Below are 22749 nucleotides of genomic sequence, written 5' to 3' on the forward strand. Positions count from 1 at the left end.
CCGTGCTCTTAACCACCGAGCCATCTCCCCATTCCCCGGAATTTTTTTAAATTTAAATTTTATTTTAAACTATGTATATGTATGGGGGGAGCATATGAGTACAAGTTCTTGTGGAGGTCAAAAAAGTACATCAGATTCCCTGGAGTTGGATGATGGGAACCAGGACTATCCCCAGAATTCTGATTTTTTTTTCAAATTTAGTAGTTGTTTCTATGTTTATGTGAGGCTGGGTCTGTCAAACTAAACCCATAATATCAATCCTCCTGTCTCAGCCTCCCAACTAAATAGAATGATTACAAACCCAAGCTGCTTTACAGCTACTTCTATTTTTTTTGAGACAGGGTCTTGCTATATTATAAAGCCCAGAGTGACCTCAAACTCACAGTCCTCCTGCCCTGTTTTCAAAATTACCTAACCTAATTTTTAAATCATTGTTGTACCTCCTCTGTATTCTGATAAGCCTAAGTCATTTTTGTTTGATTGACTTGGTTTAGGGGAAGGGAGTTCTGAAGTATTCTCACTTTGTAGCTTAGTCTGGATTCACAGTTATGACCATCCTCTTAGCCACCAAGTGCTAGAAATACAGGAGTGAGCTAGCAATCCTGGTTTTTAGATGTCTGTTTTTATTAGTGAAACAACCCCATGTTGATCCTCTGTGTGCGATGTTTTGTTATGTTTGAGATGAGGTCTCACTGTGCAGACCAGGATAGCCTGGAATTTACGGTGATCCACTTTCCTTCTCATGTTGCACCTGGATCATACTGATTCTATAGTTTTCTTTTTTAATTTGTTGTTCTTTTATATGTATTGTGATTTGCCTACATTTGTGACTGTGCACTACATATGTACAGCACTCATGAAATCCAGAATAGGGCCTTGGATCCCTTGGAACTGGGGTTGCAGGTGGTTGTGGGCTACCATGTGGGTGCTGGAAATTGAACTTAGGTCCTTGAAAGGAGCAGCCAGTGTTCTTAACTACTCTTAAGCCATCTCTCCACTTGCATCATGCTCCAAAAAAGCCATAGCGATTAGTGCCACCAGCATGAACCAGGAAGCTGTCTCTTAAAGGAGCAGCAGTTTTTGCTGCTAATGCTGAGTCAGGAAGCCTTCTCTTAAAGGAGTCGTGCCTCTGCTTGCCTCTAGCAAACAGAGCTCACCCAAGAAAATGTTGCTACCAAGAATGCGTGCTTGACTCTGTTCTTTTGTCCAGCCACTCCTCTTTAGCATTCGAAATTAGAAAATGTCATATTAAAAAAAAAAGAGTCCTTATGGTGCTGTTGCTTTATAGCATTAAGTGTGCCTTCCTGTTTCCACATTGTACTGTTCCTCATGTGCTGTCCTGGTTCATTGTCCTCAGGGATCTGAAAGGAGTTGTCAGCTCCAGGGTACTCCTTGATTAAATATCAGATTCTCGTTTTGATTTTATGTTTGTGATGTTTGAAAACTTGAGGGGTTGGGTTTTTTAGTGTTTGTTTATTTATTTATTTTTTTTTTTTTAAAAAATTTGTTTATTTACTTATTATGTATACAATACAATATTCTCTCTGTGTGTATGCCTGTAGGCCAGAAGAGGGCACCAGACCTCATTACAGATGGTTGTGAGCCACCATGTGGTTGCTGGGAATTGAACTCAGGACCTTTGGAAGAGCAGACAGTGCTCTTAACCACTGAGCCATCTCTCCAGCCCCCTAGTGTTTGTTTTTTTTAAAAACATCTTTCTCCTTTTTTTTCTTCTAGCCTGAGAATGAAATTTCTTCAGACTGCAATCATGTAAGTATAAAATTTCAGTAACTTACCATATGTGCTTTATAAATATGATGACAGATTTTAGGATACTTTTTCATCTTTTTTCTAGAAGCTTTATATTTTCTCTGATTCTGTTAGTTTTAAAAGGATGCTAAGCCTTGTTGCATTGTTTAAGGAATTTTATAAATACTGTTTTGTTGTAGAAACCATAAGGTGTGGCTCATGGTCTTCCTTATTACAATTGCTATATAAAAAGGATTAGTGATTCTGTTAATATCAATTAACAGGATATTGCTTTTCTTTTTTGTTGTTGTTTTATTTTGTTTTTGGCTATTGCTGGTTTTTTGTTTGTTTTTTGTTTGTTTGTTTTTGATTTTCGAGACAAGGTTTCTCTGTAGCTTTGAAGCCTGTTTTAGAAGCTCAGTAGACCAGCCTGGCTGGCCTTGAAGTGCTGGGATTAAAGGCCTGCACCACTGCCACCTAGGTGACAGCTTTTTTAAAAAAGTTCTTACATCAAGATAGCTACTGTGAGCCAAGTGTAGTAGTGCATACCTTTGGTCTCAGGAGGCAGAAACAGGGAGATCTCTGAGGTAGAGGTCAGCCTGGTTAACATAGTGAGTTCTAGAACAGCCAAGTCTACACAGAGAAACCCTGACTCCAAACAAAACAAAACAAAACAAAACGATATTTATTATATTGTAACCCCTTCAAAGGAGACAGGTTGCCAGGGTGGTGGTTAAACTCCTGAATACATTAAATAAATAAATTAAAAATCAAAACCAAACAACCATATAACAAAGGATCAATCAAGTGTTTTCAGGGAATAAAGACAGATGATATTTCTGAACTAGAGTTTGAGCAACTGTCCTTAAGATTGATCTGTGGAAAGCACTGTTCTGTGAATTCTCAGACAAACTCCACCATATCTGAATATTTGGGGCAGACTTTTTGGGGAAGTAAATATTTTCTCTAAAACTTTACTAAGGACTTTAGTGTTTAGGTTTTTGGTTTTTGTTTAATTTTGGTTGGTGTTTTGTTGTTACTGTTTTTGGTTTTTCAAAACAGGATTTCTCTGTGTAGCCCTCAGTGTCCTGGAATTCACTCTCAGGCTGGCCTCGAACTCACAGAAATCCATCTGCCTCTGCCTCCCAAGTGCTGAGACTAAAGGCATATGCCACTACTGCCCAGCTAGTTTTTTCTTGACACCACACAATTTAGAATTTTTCTAGTTTTACTTTTAATTGTGTCTGTGTGTGGGTTTGTGCACACAGGTGCCGTATCCATGGAGGTTAGAAAAGATGTCAGATGCCCTGGAGCTAGAGTTACAGTTAGGCACCTCAGAACCTGGGTTCAGTGAACTGAACTCTAGTCTTCTGCATGAGCAGTATATATTTACTTGTTTGGTTGTTTGTTTGTTTGGTTGGTTTTTTGAAACAGGGTTTCTCTGTAGCTCTGGAACTTACTCTGTAGACCAGGCTGGCTTTGAACTCACAGAGATCTGCCTGCCTCTGCCTCCCTGAGTGCTGGAATTAAAGCCATACGCCATTACCACCTGGCTAAGCAGTACATATTTTTTAACCACTGAGTCATTTCTCTAGCCTATGTACTACATAATTTTAGTTCATAGTTTTAAAAACATGTCATTTAGGAGGAAAAAAAAAACATCTAAATGGTGGGTGCTGCTTCAATTATGTTTGTATATATTTTGTGGGGTTTTTATCTGTGAATGAATATGTGTTACTGGAAATGCAAATATGCTTTATATGACTATATAATTAGTCTTGTAATTTATAATAATCATTGATGACAAATTTCATGGTGTTCTAACCAGAGAATTTTTGTTTTGTTTTTTCGTCTTGAACCCAGTTGTTGTGGAATTACAAGCTGAACCTGACTACTGATCCCAAATTTGAATCTGTGGCCAGAGAGGTTTGCAAGTCAACTATATCAGAGGTAAAGTGTGAAATAATTTTTGTGGCTATTGTGATTTGTAAGACAAAGTAGAATCTGTTGACCAACCTCCTAATTAAGAGAATGACTCAATTGCTTTACTTTTCTTGGAGTTCTCATCTGCCTTGGTTGTGATACAAGAAGGCTATTTAACTAGACTTCTTTTTGTGACTACCCACTGAAACACTACAATGAAATCAGGTTTTTGTTATTTCTCAGATATACAGGACAACTGCTGAGGCTATCAGAATAGATTTTTCCAGACACCTATAAAGCTTCCTAAATGAGTTGGTTATGTGTGCAGTTTGGGTGTGTTGAGCACATGTATCAGATAATAGGCATTAGTGTTTAAAAGGTAAATTATAATCATTGTTAAATTATAAATTGAGTATAAAGAGAAAAACAATGAAATTGTATGTCACTGTATAGATGTTTTGTTTTGAGATGGGATCTCACAATGTGACTTGGAACTCAGTATGTAAAACTCTGAGATTCACCTTCCTATGCTTCCAGAGTGCTGGGATCCAATGCATGCACCGCCTCAGCTGGCTTTTTAAATTTATATTAGAATTCAGAAAGACAGAGATTTCTAACTAAAGTATGAGACTCGGAAAGAAAAAAAATTGAATCCTTCCTCAGCTCCTAAATGCTGTTATCATAAGCATTTACCACAATACATGGTCTCCAGGTGATTTAGCCAGTTACTCTGACCTGTTAAAAACTGAGTTCAGCCAGACATGGTGGTGCACACCTTTTATCCCAGCCTTTGGGAGACAAAGGCAGGTAGATCTCTGAGTTCAAACCCAGCCTGGTCTACATAGTGAGGTTCAGGACAGGCAGGGCTCTGTAGAGAAAGTCTGTCTAAAGAAAATAAAAGGATTTCTACAGTTCCTTTATTTGAGTAGTAAACTGAGGAAAAGACATTTACTGGCTAATTGTAAGTGGCATTTGAAATGATAAAGATCCTTGGTCCTCAGTTTCCCTAAGTCTGCAACCGTTTTAATACGGTTCCTCATGTGCTGACCTCAGCCATAAAATTATTTTTATTGGTACTTCACAAATTTAATTTTACTACTGTTATGAATTATAATGTAAATATCTGTTTTCTGATGGGTCTTAGGTGACCCCTGTGAAAGGGTCCTTCAACACCCACCCCAAGGAGTCACAAAAGCCTTAAGTTCCATGTCCCTTTCCCAGTGCCCCACCCTCTAGGAATCAGCATGTCTAGCTATCTAGAAACTCTTAAGCCCTGCTCTTCCATTTTTATGGAGACTTCATTGTGTATCTAATATTAAAGTGGGTGGGGAAATCCAGCCAGCCTGTCAGCATTCTTCTTGGTCTCTACAGCATTCTGTGGTATTGGAATGACCCTGTGGAATAAGAGGGTTCTCATGACCTAGTAGTACCAGGGAAGCATAGTTCAAGAGTTCAGAAAATGAAATAGCCATCGTCTAGTTTTGAAAGACAGTAAATGTTAGGGCTTCTTTGTCCTGAATCAGGAAAGAGAAATCCTAGTTTCTATGGCCTTGCTTGGGCAAGGAGTCAATGAGGAACTAAATTTTATGTCTCTACCATATCATGATATAACATCGTCTTTCCTTAAAACCAATGTATTTCTAAATATCCTCCTTTTTGTCTCTTATGTAAAGAGCTTTTAATGTCTGAACTGAGGAGGCAGAAGCAAGTGGGATCTCTGAGTTGAAGGTTAACCTGCTGTATAGAGAGTTTTAGGCTAGCCAGGGCTACATACTGAGATCTCCAGCAACAACAACAAAATAAGTCTCTTGGTTTGAATGTGGTTTCTTGATTGTAAATGTATAAAGTAGCAACTTTTTTTTTTTTTGACCAGATTAAAGAATGTGCTGAAGAACCAGTTGGTAAAGGTTATATGGTTTCCTGCTTGGTGGATCACCGAGGCAACATAACTGAATATCAATGTCACCAATACATTACCAAAATGACAGCTATTATTTTCAGTGATTACCGTTTGATATGTGGCTTCATGGATGACTGCAAAAATGATATCAACATTTTGAAATGTGGCAGTATCCGTCTTGGTGAAAAGGTATCTACTACATTTACTTCTCCAGTGAACCTATGAACTTGTAAATGAAAACCTTCACATAACTCACATGGGTGAAAACGAGGACTTGAGGTGATAGAAAACGAACTTGTACAGACACTTCCTATGATCCAAGACTGACTTAGGGCATTTGTAGGTTGTAACAAAATACCTAATAGAAGTAGTTTGAGGATGGATGGATGGATTTATTTGGACTTCCTGAGCAGATAACACAGAGAGAACCTGGGCTGATTGGTCGTATTCTAAACTTACTGTTAGGAAACAGAGAGAGAAGACAATACCTCTCCTCCACTTTCTCCTTTTTCCTTTTTTTGTTTCCAGCTCGGGACCTCTACACCCTTTTTTAGGGCAGTCTTTTTGACTACTTTGAGCACTCCGGAAATACCTTCACAGACATGCCCAGAGGTTAATCCTCTGAGTGACTCTAAAGCACATCCAGTTACCAGTTAAGATTCATCATCACATAGCCCACAGTGGTGGCACATGCCTTCAATCCCAGCACTCAGGAGGCTGAGGCAGGCGGATCTCTATGAGTCTGAGGCCAGCCTGGTCTACAGAGTGAGTTCCAGGACAGCCAGGGCTACACAGAGAAACAAAACAACAGAAGAGCAAAACAGAAAGAGATTCATCATCACTGAATTCATTGTGCTGTTTGCTGAAGTAGAGAGTTTAAGACAGGCAATACTACTTCTCACTAGTCATAAGAAAAATGAACTGGTTAACTAAACTGATTATGATCAAGACAGAAAAGAAGTAACTGCTCAACTGGTTTCTTCTTCCTTGGTACAGCTGGTCTTAATGTCTGAAACTTTTAGTTCAGTGGTTCTCAACCTTCCTAATGCTGCAACCCTTTAATATAGTTTTTAATGTTGTAGTGACCCCAATCATAAAGTTATTTTCGTTGCTACTTCAAAACTATAGTTTTTCTACTGTTAATCGTAATGTAAACTAAACATCTGTTTTCTGATAGGTTGGAACCATTATATTAGTCTGTTAAACAGGCTATCACATTAGACATTTGGTTCTGGACTTGTTTGTTCAGCAAAAATGAAAGACATTTATGAAAAATAATGAATGCAGTGAGAGAGGTAGTCAAAGACACGGCATCAGTTCTTTTTTTTTTTTTAAAGATTTATTTATTATATACAACATTCCTTCCATGTCTGCTTGCATGCCAGAAGAGGGCACCAGATCTCATTACAGATGGCTGTGAGCCACCATGTGGTTGCTGGGAATTGAACTCAGGACCTCTGGAAGGGCAGTCAGTGCTCTTAACCTCTGAGCCATCTCTCCAGCCCCACGGCATCAGTTCTTAATTGCTGCTGCTCACAAATCTTTTTTGTTTTTTCGGGACAGGGCTTCTCTGGAGCTTTGGAGCCTGTCCTGGAACTAGCCTTGTAGACCGGGCTGGCCTCAAACTCACAGAGATCCGTCTGCTGCTGTCTCCCGAGTGCTGAGATTAAAGGCGTGCGCCACCACTACCCGGCTATGCTCACAAATCTTGATTTGAACCCAAGATGAAGAAGAAAACCCTTTGTTTATTTGTCCTCTCTTTGTTTATGATTTGCAGACTTTTTTGACAAGTGGACCATATTTGTATTAGGACCGTGTGTCTGAAATGAAGGGTTTATTGTTGAGTATTATCTGCCTGTTGGCAAACCATGGTGTTTCTTTACACAGCACAGGTTCCTGTGCTCTTGTCAATGTCTCTAAGTCAGCCTTCAAAGCTCTGTAATGTGGACAACTAAAGAAAGACTGCTTGCCTTTCTTAAACTAGATATGGCACAAAACTATTTGAGTCACCCTGATAAATTTAGGAAGCTCCTCTGACTTCGCTTAGGGTGTCATTACACTCTTTGCTTAGGTGAAATTACATCTGATTCAAAAACTCATTTGTTATAAAATCTCCACACTAGTACCCTGACACGCTTTTCAGGAGTCTTGATACTTTTTACATTGTGTTCAGCAGTCATACAATATAGTTCCCCTTTATGATAGTTTTGCCTGTTGCCTGTCAGAGCAATAGGTGATTAGCTCTCTCAACTGTCTGAATTACCAATATAAAACCTGCTTTCATGCTGGTCCGTGGTGATGAATCCCAGCACTTGGGGAAGGCAGAGCCAGGGAGATCTTTGTGAGTTCGAGGAGCGCCAGGTCTACAGAGTGAGCTCTAGGACAGCCAAGGAAGGCTACATAGAGAAACCCTGTCTCAAGAAGGAAAACAAAAAAACAAACAAACAAAAACCATGGTTTTAGCTGCATGTTTCTAAGTCTGCAGTGGCTGGATCTAAAGGCCAGGAAAAATAGTTTATTCAGTTCTAATAAAATAACAAAGGATGCTTCCTTGGACCTTCCAGGTGTAGTACACTTGTATCATTTTTATTTTTGCTTCTTTGTTTGGAGACAGGCAAATTTAGCCTAGGTTAGTTTCCCAAATGCTAGGATTATAGGTTTGTACAAACACGCCCAATTAATTTTTCTTTTTTGATATAACTACCAATTAAGTGAAATTTCTGTTTATACACAGATCCATCTTCACATGCCAGGTTTTCTTATGCTCTAGGGGCAGTGATAAGGCCTCAGTCTCCCTCATTGACAAAAAAAAGTTCCTTCCTATGTAGTTTCCTCTAGGACCTCAGGGAATGTTTAATCCTCTAGGGCCAAACTTCAAATTTGCTGACACTGAAACTGACCTCCAAGGCCCAGAGAAGAAAGGATTCATGGCTAACCTGTCCTCACCCTTCCTCTGTATAAGTATGTAAAATAATGTTACGATGTTCAACTTTAGTGATTTTCCTCCCCCAAGATGAATTTTAGAACAAAGAAGGTACATTATCAAAACCTTTGGAATTTTCTAAGTAAATGTCAGAATGAAAGGGCAGGTCTGCAGAAGTGAAAGTACAGATGACTCACATCATGAGGAAATAGGACGGCTAACAGAACTGCTCAGCTGTGGACCTTTGCTACAGCGTCCGACTCCTGCACTTTTGTAGTTATATCAGTTTAGTAATCAGTTACCTTGAACAGTTGAAATAGTCTCTTCCTTCAGTCCACTGAAATAATCACAGCAAACAAGACTAGAGAATGGTAAAAACCCATCAGACTTTTAAATGCTTATCAAGACAGTATTTTTCAGACAGACTTTTTTCTTATATGTAATTATATAAAAATATTGCGTAATTAATAAAAATTTATTGGGTTTTAAGAGCATTCACTGCTCTTTCAGAGGACTTGTATTTGGTTTTCAGCTTCCATGTCAGGCAGCTCACAACTAAACCTAACTCCTGCTCCTGGAGATTTAGTGCCTTTGGCCTCTGTAGGCACCAGCACTCATCTATATAGCGCCTATCTACCTACACACACACACACACACACACACACACACACACACACACACACACAATTTAAAATAGAATAAATCTTTTTAAAAAAATGGGCAGAAGGTGGTGTCTGGTAGAATGGCACAGAAGTTAAAGACATTAGCAGTCTAATGACCTGAGTTCAGTTTCCTAGGTCAACATGAAGGAAGGAAAGATCTGACTCTCATGAGTTATCCTCCAATCTTCACTTGGCGCCTGTGCCATCCACCCCATCCCTCCCCTGCACAGAGGCCTTGGTTTAATCTCTAGCACCATACACTTAAATAAATCTAGCTGAGCATGCTGATGCACGCATCTAATCCCAGCACATGGGAGGCCGAGACCAGCAGATCTCTTGAGTTCAAGGCCAGCATGGATCGTGGTTTGTAAGCTGGTTTTCTTTACTTTATGTTTAAAAACCACCTGTGAGTGAGTACATGTCATAATTGTCTTTCTGGGTCTGGGTTACCTCACTCAAAATAATGTTTTCTAGCTTTATCCATTTGCCTGCAAAATTCAAGCTGTCGTTATTTTTTTCTGCTGTGTAGTACTCCATGTGTAAATGTACCACATTTTCCTTATCCATTCTTCGGTTGAGGGGCATTTATGTTGTTTCCCAGTTCTGGATATGACAAACAAAGCTGCTATGAACATAGTTGAGCACATGTCCTTGAGGCACGATTGAGCATCCTTTGGCTATATGCCCAGAAGTGATATTACTGAGTCTTGAGGAAGGTTGTTTCCTAATTTTCTGAGAAATCGCCACACTGACATCCAAAGGGATGAACTGGAATTACAGACAGTTGTGAGCTGCCTTGTGGGTACTGGGAACTGAACCCTGGTCCTCTGGAAACGCAGCCATTGTTTTTAACCACTAAGCCATCTCATCTCGTCAGCCCCCCCCCTTTTTTTTTTAAAAAAAACAAGGCTTTGTGTAGCACAGACTGACATGGGATTTGCTAAGTAGCTGGATGTGACCTGCTTCAGTTGCCATTTGTGATCCTGTGATTTATATTGTCCCAGGAATGGCGCCTAGAGTCTTGTAGCCTAGGTACTCTACCATCTATGCCACATCTTCAGTACACCTTCCTTCCTTTCTCTTTTCTTTGTTTTTTGCTATTAAGCAGAAAGAGTTTCACATTAGCTAGACTGACCTCAAGCTTTACTCTATAGCTGAGGCTAGCTTTGACTCCTGACACCCCAGCCTCTACCTCCAAGTTAGTGCTAAGATTATAGACCTGTCCCAGCATGCCCAGAAATTCTTATAGCGTTACCCCACACAACCTCCCAGTGCTGGGGATTGAATACATGAGCTGTGTATTCTAGGCTGCCATTCTACCACTGACCCCAGCCGTAGACATAGCAACCATTGTCAAGTATTTGTTTGTAATTCAGTTACCCAGTGGACAGAACCAGATAGGAACTCAGAGTAACTTTGTAAATATCTTTATTTTGAAAAAGTAGCCAGGTGTGGTACATGCCTATAATCTCAATAATGTCAGTGCTTGTTTCTAATTCTCTCTCTCTCTCTCTCTCTCTCTCTCTCTCTCTCTCTCTCTCTCTCTCTCTCTCTCCCCACCCTCCCACTTTCCCACCTGCCGTGTGATGGCACACATGGAGATAAGAGGAAAACATGGGAGAGTGTCATTTCTCATCCTGCCAAGTGTTTAAGATTTTGTTTATTTATTATGATATAGTGTTCTGCCTGCATGTATATCTGCAGGCCAGAAGAAGGAACCAGATCTCATTATAGGCTAATTGTGAGCCACCATGTGGTTGCTGGGAATTGAACTCAGGACCTCTGGAAGAGGAACCAGTGCTTTTAACCACTGAGCCATCTCTCCAGCCCCAATGTCATTTCTTAAGAATTTCTAACCATATATATACAAACTAAATAAATAACTTAGAAAACTTTAAAGCCTACTGTTTTAATAGGAGGGAAGAGCTCCTGACATTTAAACCATAAAATTTTAAAAACTCAAGATCTTATTATTAGTGCTAAGCTATACCAAAATTTCTAGGACTTCAGGCTGGAGAGATGACTCTTGTTAAGAGTTCTGCTCTTGCAGAAAATCAGAGTTCAATTCCCAACACCTTTGTTAGGTAGTGCTCAAGCATCTGTAACTCCAGCTCCAGGGAACATGATGCCTTCTGGCCTCCACAGGGACCCATACACATATGCACATACAGATACACACATACAAATAAATAAAACTTTTGAAAAAAAAATCTTAAGAATAATTTCTAAGAATCCTATTTTCCATTTATAACGTGTGTGTGTGAGAGAGAGTGTGAGAGAGATAGACCCATGGAGGCCAGGAAGCTTTGGATCTCCTGAGCTGGAGTTAGGAACAATTGTGAATCTCCAGCATAAGTAGTAGGAACTGAATCCAGATCTTCTGCTAGACCAGAATGTGCTTCTTAACTGCCGAACCAACTCTCCAGCCTCTATACACCCCCGCCCCCCCTTTTTTTTGAAGAGCAACTGTTTATTTGATCTCTGTATGGTGAAAGATTTAAAATATCCTTGCTATTTTAGGATGCACATTCACAAGGTGAGGTGGTATCGTGTTTGGAAAAAGGCCTGGTGAAAGAAGCAGAAGAAAAAGAGCCGAAGATTCAAGTCTCTGAACTCTGCAAGAAAGCCATTCTCCGGGTGGCTGAGCTGTCCTCGGATGACTTCCATTTAGACCGTCATTTGTATTTTGCTTGCCGAGATGATCGGGAGCGCTTTTGTGAAAATGTGAGTCACTATGAATCTGTTTTTCTTTTTTTTAAATATCTGTAGTACTGTATTCCAGAATGAAATACACCATCACAAACAGGCACAAATAGGAAAGCCACTAAAGTAGAAGATGGAATTGGTCCCAAGGTACAAAAACTAGTGTTGGATCCTCAGTCTTGAAGATGTAACAACATGTAACTAACAGTTTGTTTCTGACAGTCTGAATACTTTATTTTTCTACTTCCTCTTACCTTTTAATTTCAGGGTTTTGTTTTTGTTTTAAGACAGGCTGTCTCTACATAGCCCTGGCTGTTCTAGAAGTCACTAGATAGCCCAGGCTGGTTTTGAGCTCACAGAGATCCATCTATCTCTACCTTTGGCCTCTGCCTTCCTAGTGCTGGAATTAAAGGCAAGGGCCACCATGCTGGGCACAATTTCTGTTCTTCAAAACCTATTTTATCAACAGTAAGTTGATGGCTCATGCTTTATTCCCAGCTCTCAGTAAAATAGACAGTAGCCAGGTTTGGTGGCAGGGAAAGGTAGATCTTGTAAGTTGGAGACCAGTCTGGTCTATAGATTTTCAGGACAGCTAGGGCTGCACAGATATATCCTGTCTCAAAACAAATAAAAAATTACCTAACTTTAAAACCTTATCCTTGGCTAGAGCTTGGCCTGCTGATTCATGAGACAACTTCCAGTCCCCTTCCTTCTTTTCCCTATGCTGAGAATTGAATGCAGTCTCTTACACGTTAGACCCCTAAGCTTTGTACACGCTTCACTGATCTCTTTTCTGACTCAGCAAAGGACTGAGTGACCTCTGTGTCCTCCCTTTCTACATGCCGTTTTGAATTTTTAGTGTTAACTATCAGAGCCCCTGATTATAAAGTCTTACTGGCTCTGATATCAAATTTAAGAGACTCACTTGAGTTTTCTAAATTAACAGTGTATTTAATAAAGGTTCTGTATAAGACTGGGTATATCATAGCATAACTACTTAACTAATAGTAATCATCATGTGTATGTTTTCTCTTACAGACACAAGCTGGTGAAGGAAGAGTGTATAAATGTCTTTTTAACCATAAATTTGAAGAATCCATGAGTGAAAAGGTACCACTTTGAAGGGAACTATTGTTTTACTATTTTATAAAGCTTCAACAAACAAACTGTAGTTTCTTTTTTTGGTTTAGATTTGGGTGATTGTTTCTGGAACATAGTCTCATACCCCAGACTGTCCTCAAACTCAGGATGGAGCCAAGGGTGACCTTGAAGTCCTGATCCTCTTTCTTTTACCTTCCAAATTCTGGCATTCACATGTGCCACCTCTCCTGGGTTTTAGAACATTCTCTGACACGGTTGTCTTGTGGTCTTTCCACAGGGTTGATATCAAAACACCACCCACATACTCAGATACCAAATATCAGAGGGTGGTCAGTCAAGTTTCTTATACAGAATAGCATAGGTTTTTTTTTTGTTTTGTTTTGTTTTTGTTTTTGTTTTTGTTTTTCGAGACAGGGTTTCTCTGTGGCTTTGGAGCCTGTCCTGGAACTAGCTCTTGTAGACCAGGCTGGTCTCGAACTCACAGAGATCCGCCTGCCTCTGCCTCCCGAGTGCTGGGATTAAAGGCGTGCGCCACCACCGCCCGGCTAATAGCATAGTTTTTGTATAATAACCTATGCACATTCTCCTGTGAACTTTAAGTGTCTAGATTGCTTAAAAACCTCACTTGCCAGGTGGTAATGCAAGCACCTTTAATCCCAGCACTCATGAGGGAGAGGCAAGTGGATCTCTGAGTCTGAAACCAGCCTGGTCTACAAAGCAAGTTCCAGGGCGGTCAGGGCTACACAGAGTAGTTGTTTCTCAAAAAACCCAAAATGTGTGTGTATGTACACATGGGTGTATATATCTCACACTGTGGATGAGGTGATAACTACAGTGATCGTTGCTACATTATATTGTTCAGGGGGTGGTGACTAGAAGATCATCTGTATATAATTAGTACAAACACAATTTTCTTCCTCCAAAATAATTCCAATCTATGGATCCACAGAACTGACTTTACCAAGGCATGAATTACTGATAGAGCATATACTCTTTAGCGCTGAGACACTTGTTCAAGTGCATTGAGTATATTTAGGCACCTGGTGTGATTGCACATGCCTGTGATAGGTACCCTCATTCAGAAGGCAAAGGTCTGAAGTTTGAGGTCAGTCATGGTACATAGTAATAGTCCATCTTAAAAAGCAAGTAAGACCTGACAGGATTGCTCAGAGAACAAAGGCACCTGCCTCCAAGCCAGATGACCTGAATTCATCCAGAATCCACATGATTGAAGGAGAAACTCAACCTTTGCAGGTTGCTCTCTGGCCCCCACATACATGTTGTGGTGCACCCACCCACCCTCCCATGCTCACATACAAAGTAAATAAATTAAAAAAAATATATTTGTCTTAAACCAAGAAAACGGCACTCAAATTGTGATGCTTATACGGTGAGAATTCATTTGAAAGTAAAATTGGAGAAATTTTTAAGTGAGAACCAAATTAATGTCAGCTCTGCATACTCAGGTAGTGTATGCCAACCATCCTAATATCCTTCACTGGTAGCCAGCTGTTTAATTTTTTTCTTAATTTATTTATTATGTATATAGGGTTCTGGGCACCAGATCTCATTATAATGGGTGTGAACCATCATGTGGTTGCTGGGAATTGAACTCAGGACTCCGGAACAGCAGTCAGTTCTCTTAACCTCTGAGCCATCTCTCCAACCCAGCTGTTTAATTTTTTCAGTATTATCTCATTAAATGTTCTTATTACCCTTAGTCCTATCACTAAATGGACAGGACTTTTTAATGCTTTGAAAAGTAATTAATTTCGCAATTCTATGTTTTGATTTCTTATACAGCTCAAGTATTTACTGTCTTCAGAGTAAATAGAAAGCCTGTTCAACAGAACATCCAAATATAATATCAGCTGTCACTTAGTTCTTGTGAAATTTATACCAGGAGTATGACTGAATAGGAAAGAATACTTTGTGTCAAGTTTAGTGTATTAGGACCCAGCAAACATCTATGTTCTGCCCTTGTAGCAACAATTAACTAACAGTTCACCACCAGATTCCAGAGTTTCCCATTGATTTACTCCTAATTCTTTTCATTCTGTTCATTATTTTTTGTATATGAATGTTTTGCCTGTGTGCGTGTATGTGCATACTGGCAGAAGTTAGAAGAGGGTCAGTATTCCTGGAACTGGAGTTACAGAATGCTGTGAGCTATCGTGTAGGTGCTGGGAATGGAACCTGGGTCCTCTGGAAGAGTTACAAGTGCTCTTATCTGCTGAATCATCTCTCCAGACCCTAGAGCCAGATTTTAAACAAACTTAGATAGGCATTTTTGGTAAAAAGTACAGTTGTTGATATGCATGGTTCTGAGTGTCTTCTGCTTGTCAGATAACTGAGCCATGTTAAGTGGTCTCACCTCCCCTTACACTCTTTCCTCAGTGTAGAGAAGCACTAACTACACGCCAAAAGCTCATTGCCCAGGATTATAAAGTCAGTTATTCACTGGCGAAATCCTGTAAGAGTGACTTGAAGAAATACCGGTGCAATGTGGAAAACCTTCCTCGGTCCCGGGAAGCCAGGCTCTCCTACCTTCTGATGTGCCTGGAGTCAGCTGTGCACAGAGGTGATTAATGCTTCATTCCTCTTACCTCTCATTCCTTCTCAGTCCCCTTCTGAAGCTTCTCGTGCCTATAACTAGTCATTTCCTATTCTGTTTCTTTCAGACCTTTTAATTTGTACAATGGCTACTGAAGCATTCTTTAGAATAGTGAGATAACATGTTACACGAGTTTTAGGTCAGAGTGATTTGACCTTAAATTATGGCTCTAAATTATATCATTAAACTAACTGGCTGGATAACCTATGTGTTTATATTGGGGGGATTTATTAGGGGGTAGGTCTTGTTGCTTTTTTCAGTTTTCCCTGATCACTTTTATAGCTCAAAGACGTGGGAGAACTGTTGTGATATTTGAAAGATAATTTTGTTTTGTTTTGTTTTGTTTTGTTTGTTTGTTTTTCACAAACATTAGCTGTTTAGGGCAATAGGGAATGTTCTATGGGTTTCTTTACTGCCCTCAATAGTTTCTTGTTAATAAGACATCTAGGGATGTGTGTGTGTGTGTGTGTGTGTGTGTGTGTGTGTGTGTGTGTGTGTGTGTATGTATGTATAATCAGTGTCTAAGTGCTATGTAACATGAATGAGACCACCACCCCAATCAAAAAAAGAAAAAGGGAAAAAAAGGACTTTATTTGGCAAAACATTTGCATTATTAGTTCATAAGGTCTGTAATGTACAACCCTGCAGGGTAAACCTGGGTCTCTAGAGACTTTGTTTGCTTTATGCTGCTGAAACTTTTGCCAAGTTTTAAACATTTTAATGTAGTAGATATAAATTTAATCCAGAAAGGAAATGGCTTATTGTTTTAAGTGTGCATTAAGTGTAGAGATTACTGGTCCTCAAGCTCACTTTTCATAGCTGTATGTCTTACCCCTAACAGGGCGACAGGTGAGCAGTGAGTGCCAAGGGGAGATGTTAGATTATCGACGCATGCTGATGGAAGATTTCTCTCTGAGTCCTGAGATCATCCTGAGCTGCCGAGGGGAGATTGAACACCACTGTTCTGGACTCCATCGGAAAGGGCGAACCCTCCACTGTCTGATGAAAGTAGCGAGGGGTGAAAAGGGGAGCCTTGGAGTGAACTGCCAGCAGGCGGTAAGGAAAAATACTTCTGCTGCCACCTTGGTTGTTGTCCTACTTAGGATTACTATTGCTGTGATGGAACACCATAACCAATCCAACCTGGGAGAAAGGGGTTTATTTTAAATACTTACTCTTCCATATTGTAGTTAATCATTGAACAACGTCAAGGCAGGAACTCAAGCAGGAATCTGGAGGCAGCAACTAATGTAGAGGCCATAGAGGACTGCTGCTTATTTACTTGTCCCTTGTGGCTTGCTCAGCTGACTTTATTATAGAACCCAGGACCACCTTACTAGAGGTGACACCACCCACAATCACCTGGGCCCTCTCACATCAATCATCAATTAAGAAAATGCCCTATAGGCTTGCATACAGCTGGGTCTTATGGAGGCTCCCTCCTCTCAAATGACTCTGGCTTGTGTCAGGTTGACGTAAACTAGCCAGAACAGCTGTCACATTTTATCAGCCAAGGAACCTGACAGGCAGTTTCTCTGGATTTACTGCTGACATCACAATGAATACCAGGTACTAATGACAGACAAAAATATTGTTTCTATGGGCAGGTTTTATTAAGGATGTAGAAGTTGCTGCACTTCAAAGCTTGAATTATAATCAATAAAAACAGCTCTTGAGTTGCTTTTTTTTTTTTCCTGTTTCTAAAGAATGTGCCAAATTGGATTACTAAACACAGAAAGAATAAAGGCAAATCAGTTTCTGCAAAATCAAGGAAGGCTGTTAGCAGAAGAGAACTTGCCTGTCTTAACAAGATTGATTGAGTTGAAATTGAGAGTTGACATGAATGGAAAATTTCTGGCAGTTTCTTTTGTTCCTTTTTTGCTCATATGCTGCAAACCTGAAACGTTTCCAGAATTACACTGTCTTTATTAATTAAACGAAGGCAACTATGAGTAGAAGGGTCTTTATTTCACTAGCTCCAGACTTTGCAGGAAAGGATGTAAGGGTGGTTGGGAGAAGATAAAGTAACTCTTAATTCAGTGTTCATAAGCAAGCAATCCAATAACTGAAGATGAGAATAGAGTCAGTAAAATACTCTATAGTGCCTTTGTCTCATTACCTTTGTCTACATTTGTTACTTTTTTTGAATAATAGATCCCTTGTGCAATTTAGAATACCAAATACAACAGTAGCACCCTCTACAGTGACTTTCCCTTTAGGAAGCATGAAAGATACTTTAGTTTTATAACTAAAGTGTCACTTTAGAAAACCACTATTTGGAGCTGGAAAGATGGCTCAGCAGTTATGAGCACTGGCTGTTCTTCCACTGAACCCACATGACAGCTCACAACTGTTGCTCCAAGATCCGACACCCTCATGCAGGCAGAACACCAGTGCACATAATATCAAAATAAATAAATTGTTTAAAACAAAGAAAACCATATCTTATTTTATACTTTGCTTTTGGTATTGTTATTAAAAACTAAGTATTACTTGAGTTTTATTTTCTAACCAATCATGTAAAAATCAAAGTTTCAGTCTGTAACAAAATTTGATAGTCTGAAACACAAGCTTATATAAGTGGATATTGGAGTAAAATTTTACCTTAGCTTCTGTTAACCGTGACTCAGAGTAGATAGTATTGTGCAGTTACATAATGTATCTTATGGTGGGATGAAAAGACAGCTGTAGACTCTTCTCTAAAATAGCTAAGTCAGCTAGGAGGAGGCTTCTGGAACCTACTGTGGATTGAGTTGTTGAAGATCAGTTCCTCTGCAGTCCTCCTTGATGGCTGTTGCCCTAGGTGCTCTCCATGCCAATGAGTATGCCTGGCTACAGTCCAGGATGACTCAGGAGACAGCCTCTGCTGGGTTTGCTTTGCATCCTTAATTCCATCTAGAAAGGCTCTGGAGGGAGGGTGGGGGAAAATTATCTCTACTCAGCCTACAGCTGCTGTAAAGTGTTCAGGAAAGGAAAATAGACTGGACTCAACTTTATTTTAAGGCACCTGTTCACTCCCTGAAAGTTAGCTTGTTGAAAGAACTAGTGACTCAGATTCAAAGGTAAGTAAGTGCCACCCACTTCACCCTTTCTTCCCAGAAAAGGTGTTTTCCAAACCCCAGAGGGTAGCCACAAATAGTGAACTGTGTGGTTTTGATTACATTAAGACTGCTTAGGAAAGAAACATTTTATTTTTATTGTATGGTTGTTGTTTTTGTTTTTGGTTTGTTTTTAATCACAAAAACAAAAGGCATTTCTTCAAAGAAAGAGAGTCTTCCTTCATCCTTAAAATGATGAATGCTTTAAAGCAATTCTTGTGGATTTCTTTTCATTTTGAAAGTTTTCTTTCTTAACACAGGGGATTTGAATTAATTTAGTGATCTGTTAACAGTCATCAGCAAGTACTGAGCTGTAAGGCATATGGATAATTATTATCTTAATGAGTATATGCTCCTCAAATTTCCCACAGTCACCAACTGTTGTCTTGGGCTATGACTAATGGGGTTTAACCCATGCTTTCTCACACCAGGGATAACTGCACAGTATTCTCCAGGCAAAGTCTCTCCGAAGCTTTTCTTTAATTCCAGGGCCTGGAATATATACGCAATCAGTTTATATCGTTTTGGTTTTGCTTTGCTTTTTTTAAGGCAGGGTCTCTTTATGTAGTCCTGGATGTCCTAGAACTTGCTATGTAACAGGATAGTCTTGAACTCCAAGAAATCTGCCTGACTCTGCCTCCCAAGACCTGAGTTTAAAGGCGTTCATCACTGCATCAAACTCAGTTTGTCAGTTTGTATTCTTTTTTTCTTTGCCTCTTTTAAAATTTTATTTTATTTTATTTTTTCAGGGAGGTTTGGTTTTTTTTCGAGACAGGGTTTTCTCTATAGACCAGGCAGGCCTTGAACTCAGACATATGCCTACCTCTGCCTTCCTAGTGCTGGGATTAAAGGCATGCTCCACCATGGCCCAGCCATAAAATGTCCCTCCTCCTCCCTCTTCCTCTTCCTCCTCCTCCTTCCTCTTCCTCTTCCTCTTCTTCCTCATTTATTTACTTTATGAATATGAGTGTTCTATCTGCACATATGCCTTTATGTCGGAAGAGGGCATCAAATCCCACTTTATATGATAGTGAGCCACCATGTGGTTGCTGAGAATTGAACTCAGAATCTCCAGCCCCAAACTATCCAGTTCTTAAGGTGTGTGTGGTGTGGGGGGGGGAGGGGGGAGAACTTAAACGAGTAAGGGTCGTAATTTTCGGTTTTTCTTTCTCACATTTAAGATTTCAACTCCACAACTCCATATGTCATCCATCCATCTTCCATCTATAAAATGCTTTCCAATTCACCTTGTCTTTTTTTCATGTAGTATTAATTTTTGTTTGCCTATGTACTGTTTGTTTGTTTTGGGATCTCAATGTGTATCCCTGGATGGCCTAGAATTCTAAACCAGGCTGGTCTTGAACTCAACAGAGGTCTCAGCATCCTAAGTACTCTGGTTAAAGATGTGCACCACCACACTTGGCTATTTCTTAAAATCTGCAGTTAAGCCTGAGTGGTGGCACACACATTTAATTGCATCACTCAGGAGATCTCTGAGTTCGAGGCCAGCCTGGTCTAAAGAGCAAATTATAAGACGGTCAGGATTACACAGAGGAATTCTGTCTCAAAAAAAAATCTGCAGTTAAAAGAACTAAAATTTGGCCAGGCTGTGGCTGTGCACACCTTTAGTCCCAGCACTCAAGAAGCAGAGGCAGGCAGATCTTTTAAGTTTGAAGCCAGCCTGGTCTACAGAGCAAGTTCTAGGACAACCAGAACTATATAGGGAAACCTGTCCCCTCCCAGGTGGGGGGGGGGGTGCTAAAATTTGTGGGGATGGAGAGATGTCTCTGGGATTAAAAGCATCCACATTATGCCTTGTAGAAGAAGCGGCGGGGCTGTGTCCCGCCACCCGGCTAGCTTTACACCCGAAATAATTTACACGGAAACTGTATTCTTTTAAACACTGCCTGGCCCATTAGTTTCAGCCTCTTATTGGTTAATTCTCACATCTTCCTTTAACCCATATTTAGTAATCTGTGTAGCACCACAAGGTGGTCGCTTACCAGGAGAGATCTTAACCTGCATCTGTCTTGGAGAGGAGAAGCATGGCAACTGACTATGGTGACTGCCTGAAGCATCTGCCTTCTCTCTCCCAGAATTCTGTTCTGTCTACTCTGCCTACCTAATTTTCTGTTCTATAAAAGGGCCAAGGCAGTTTCTTTATTAACCAATGAAAGTAACACATAGACACTCCTCCATCAATGCCTTGAAACATTTGTAACTTTAGACCCAGGGGATCTGACACCCTCTTCTGGCCTTCATAGGTGCTGTGTTGCATGGGTTGCTCAGACATACATTTAGGCAAAACACTCATTCATAAAATAAAAGTACAGGAAAAAAAAGTAGAAAGAGATAATGGGAGAATGTAGAGTCAGATGAACTTGTCTAGTTCTCAAAGATGTTGTTACACAGAACAGAACCATTAATTGAGCTTGGGTCTTCTGATCCAGTTTCTTCAGTGCTCCACTCTGAGGTGCCTGTTTTCCTGCCTTTATTCCACAATAAAGGATGAGTCAAGCAAAAGTAGATGAGAAGGAATGTATTCTCAATTTCCGGTGCTTTACAACAAACATTTATGATCCTTAAGGTATAAATATTGTTGGAAAAGAAAGAAATTGTAACCATTCTTGTTTTCTTTGTTTTGTTTTGTTTGTTTGTTTGTTGCATGTCTGTTTTTATAGACAGGGATTTTCTGTATCCCTGGCTGTCCTGGAACTCACTCTGTAGATTGTAGTTGGCCTCTAACTCAGAGATCATCCTGCTTCTTGTGCTGGGATCAAAGATGTGCACCATCACCACCCAGCACATTCTTGTTTTTTCTAATTCCAGCTGTGAGTTAATTGAAATCTCTCACATCTGCCTTAATAAAATTCTGTATACTTGTTGTGTACCAATGTTGCTACAGCAAAATTTATAGCCATGTTAGAATCAGATTCATCTCTAAATAGAGCTGTCTTTGTTCTTTTCAACTCTGGCTTCCATCTAAGCAGCAGGTTGAGAAATCTGATTAGTCAGGAGGGAGCCTGCATAGCATATTGTAAAGACTTGTTTGCGGATGCCCAGTGAAGGGTCCAACCAGGTGAATATGCAAGTGCCACAGTGACTTCAACAGAAAACCTGGAGCAAGTGGAGAGAATTGGCAAGTGTTCCTTAGGAGTTTTTCAGCTTGGCCAGTAACATTTGTAGAACATTGTTTAGATTATGTTGTGATGTGCTGGACCGAGCATCTGATGATGTGACATTGCTCTTCTCTGTGCCTTAATTACCTTTTTTCCCCCAACCCAGCTTCAGACACTGATTCAGGAGACTGACCCTGGTGCAGATTACCGCATTGATCGAGCTTTGAATGAAGCCTGTGAATCTGTAATACAGACAGCCTGCAAACACATCCGATCTGGAGACCCAATGTAGGTTCTCTTGCTTTGCTTGTAGCACTGTCCATACTGTATTTGAGTTGGCAGCACAGAGAACACTCCCTCAAATGACTTCTGAGTAGCTTTAACATCTTGACTGAAATTTTGTTGAACAGTGACACATACCAAACTTTTGTTAAAACTAATATTGAAAATGAGACTTTTGATATGCCTCATCCATGATGAAGGGACAAACTGTGATGATACTTGTTGACAGTGTGCTGTACATGAACCTCCCTTAGTCACTGAGTGATGTGGGAGATTTGAAATAACCAAAAATAGTCCTTTTAGAATAAATCAGTTTTAATAAAAGGAGAAAGAGGGACACTTACAAAGCCAAGGCTCCAGCGAAGGGAGGGGGGGGGGACGACGACACGAGGACAGGACGTCTGTCCCCCACCGGTTCTTCTTCAAAGGTACCTCTCTCCCCTGGGGCAGCCACGCCCCTGAACGCAGGGATTGGACCAGCTGCCCCAACAACTGAGTAACTTTTTATAATGCAAAGGCACTCAATGTAGTGTGACCTTGTACACTGCTCCTCTGTCCTTTCATCCTTTCCTAATTTGGCAACTTAAATCTCCAGGAAGCAGGTTCACCATAATTGAGACTGAAGACAAGATGTGATATTTCAAAGCTGTGGACATAGGCAAACTGAGTAGTGGC

General features: G+C 40.1%; 1 protein-coding gene across 1 annotated transcript in view; it reads left to right on the forward strand.

Annotated features, from left to right (window-relative positions):
• The window catches only part of Glg1 (golgi glycoprotein 1), a 94465-nt gene that overhangs the window by 40765 nt on the left and 30951 nt on the right, over positions 1-22749 (forward strand). The window contains exons 2-9 of the mRNA XM_038312932.1: positions 1738-1770; positions 3613-3699; positions 5546-5761; positions 11678-11881; positions 12899-12970; positions 15359-15542; positions 16417-16631; positions 21959-22080. Of these exons, the coding sequence (XP_038168860.1) occupies positions 1738-1770; positions 3613-3699; positions 5546-5761; positions 11678-11881; positions 12899-12970; positions 15359-15542; positions 16417-16631; positions 21959-22080 (1133 nt within the window). The remainder of the gene's footprint in view (positions 1-1737; positions 1771-3612; positions 3700-5545; positions 5762-11677; positions 11882-12898; positions 12971-15358; positions 15543-16416; positions 16632-21958; positions 22081-22749) is intronic.

This window comes from Arvicola amphibius, chromosome 15 (genome assembly GCF_903992535.2).
Source record: "Arvicola amphibius chromosome 15, mArvAmp1.2, whole genome shotgun sequence".
Taxonomy (NCBI): domain Eukaryota; kingdom Metazoa; phylum Chordata; class Mammalia; order Rodentia; family Cricetidae; genus Arvicola; species Arvicola amphibius.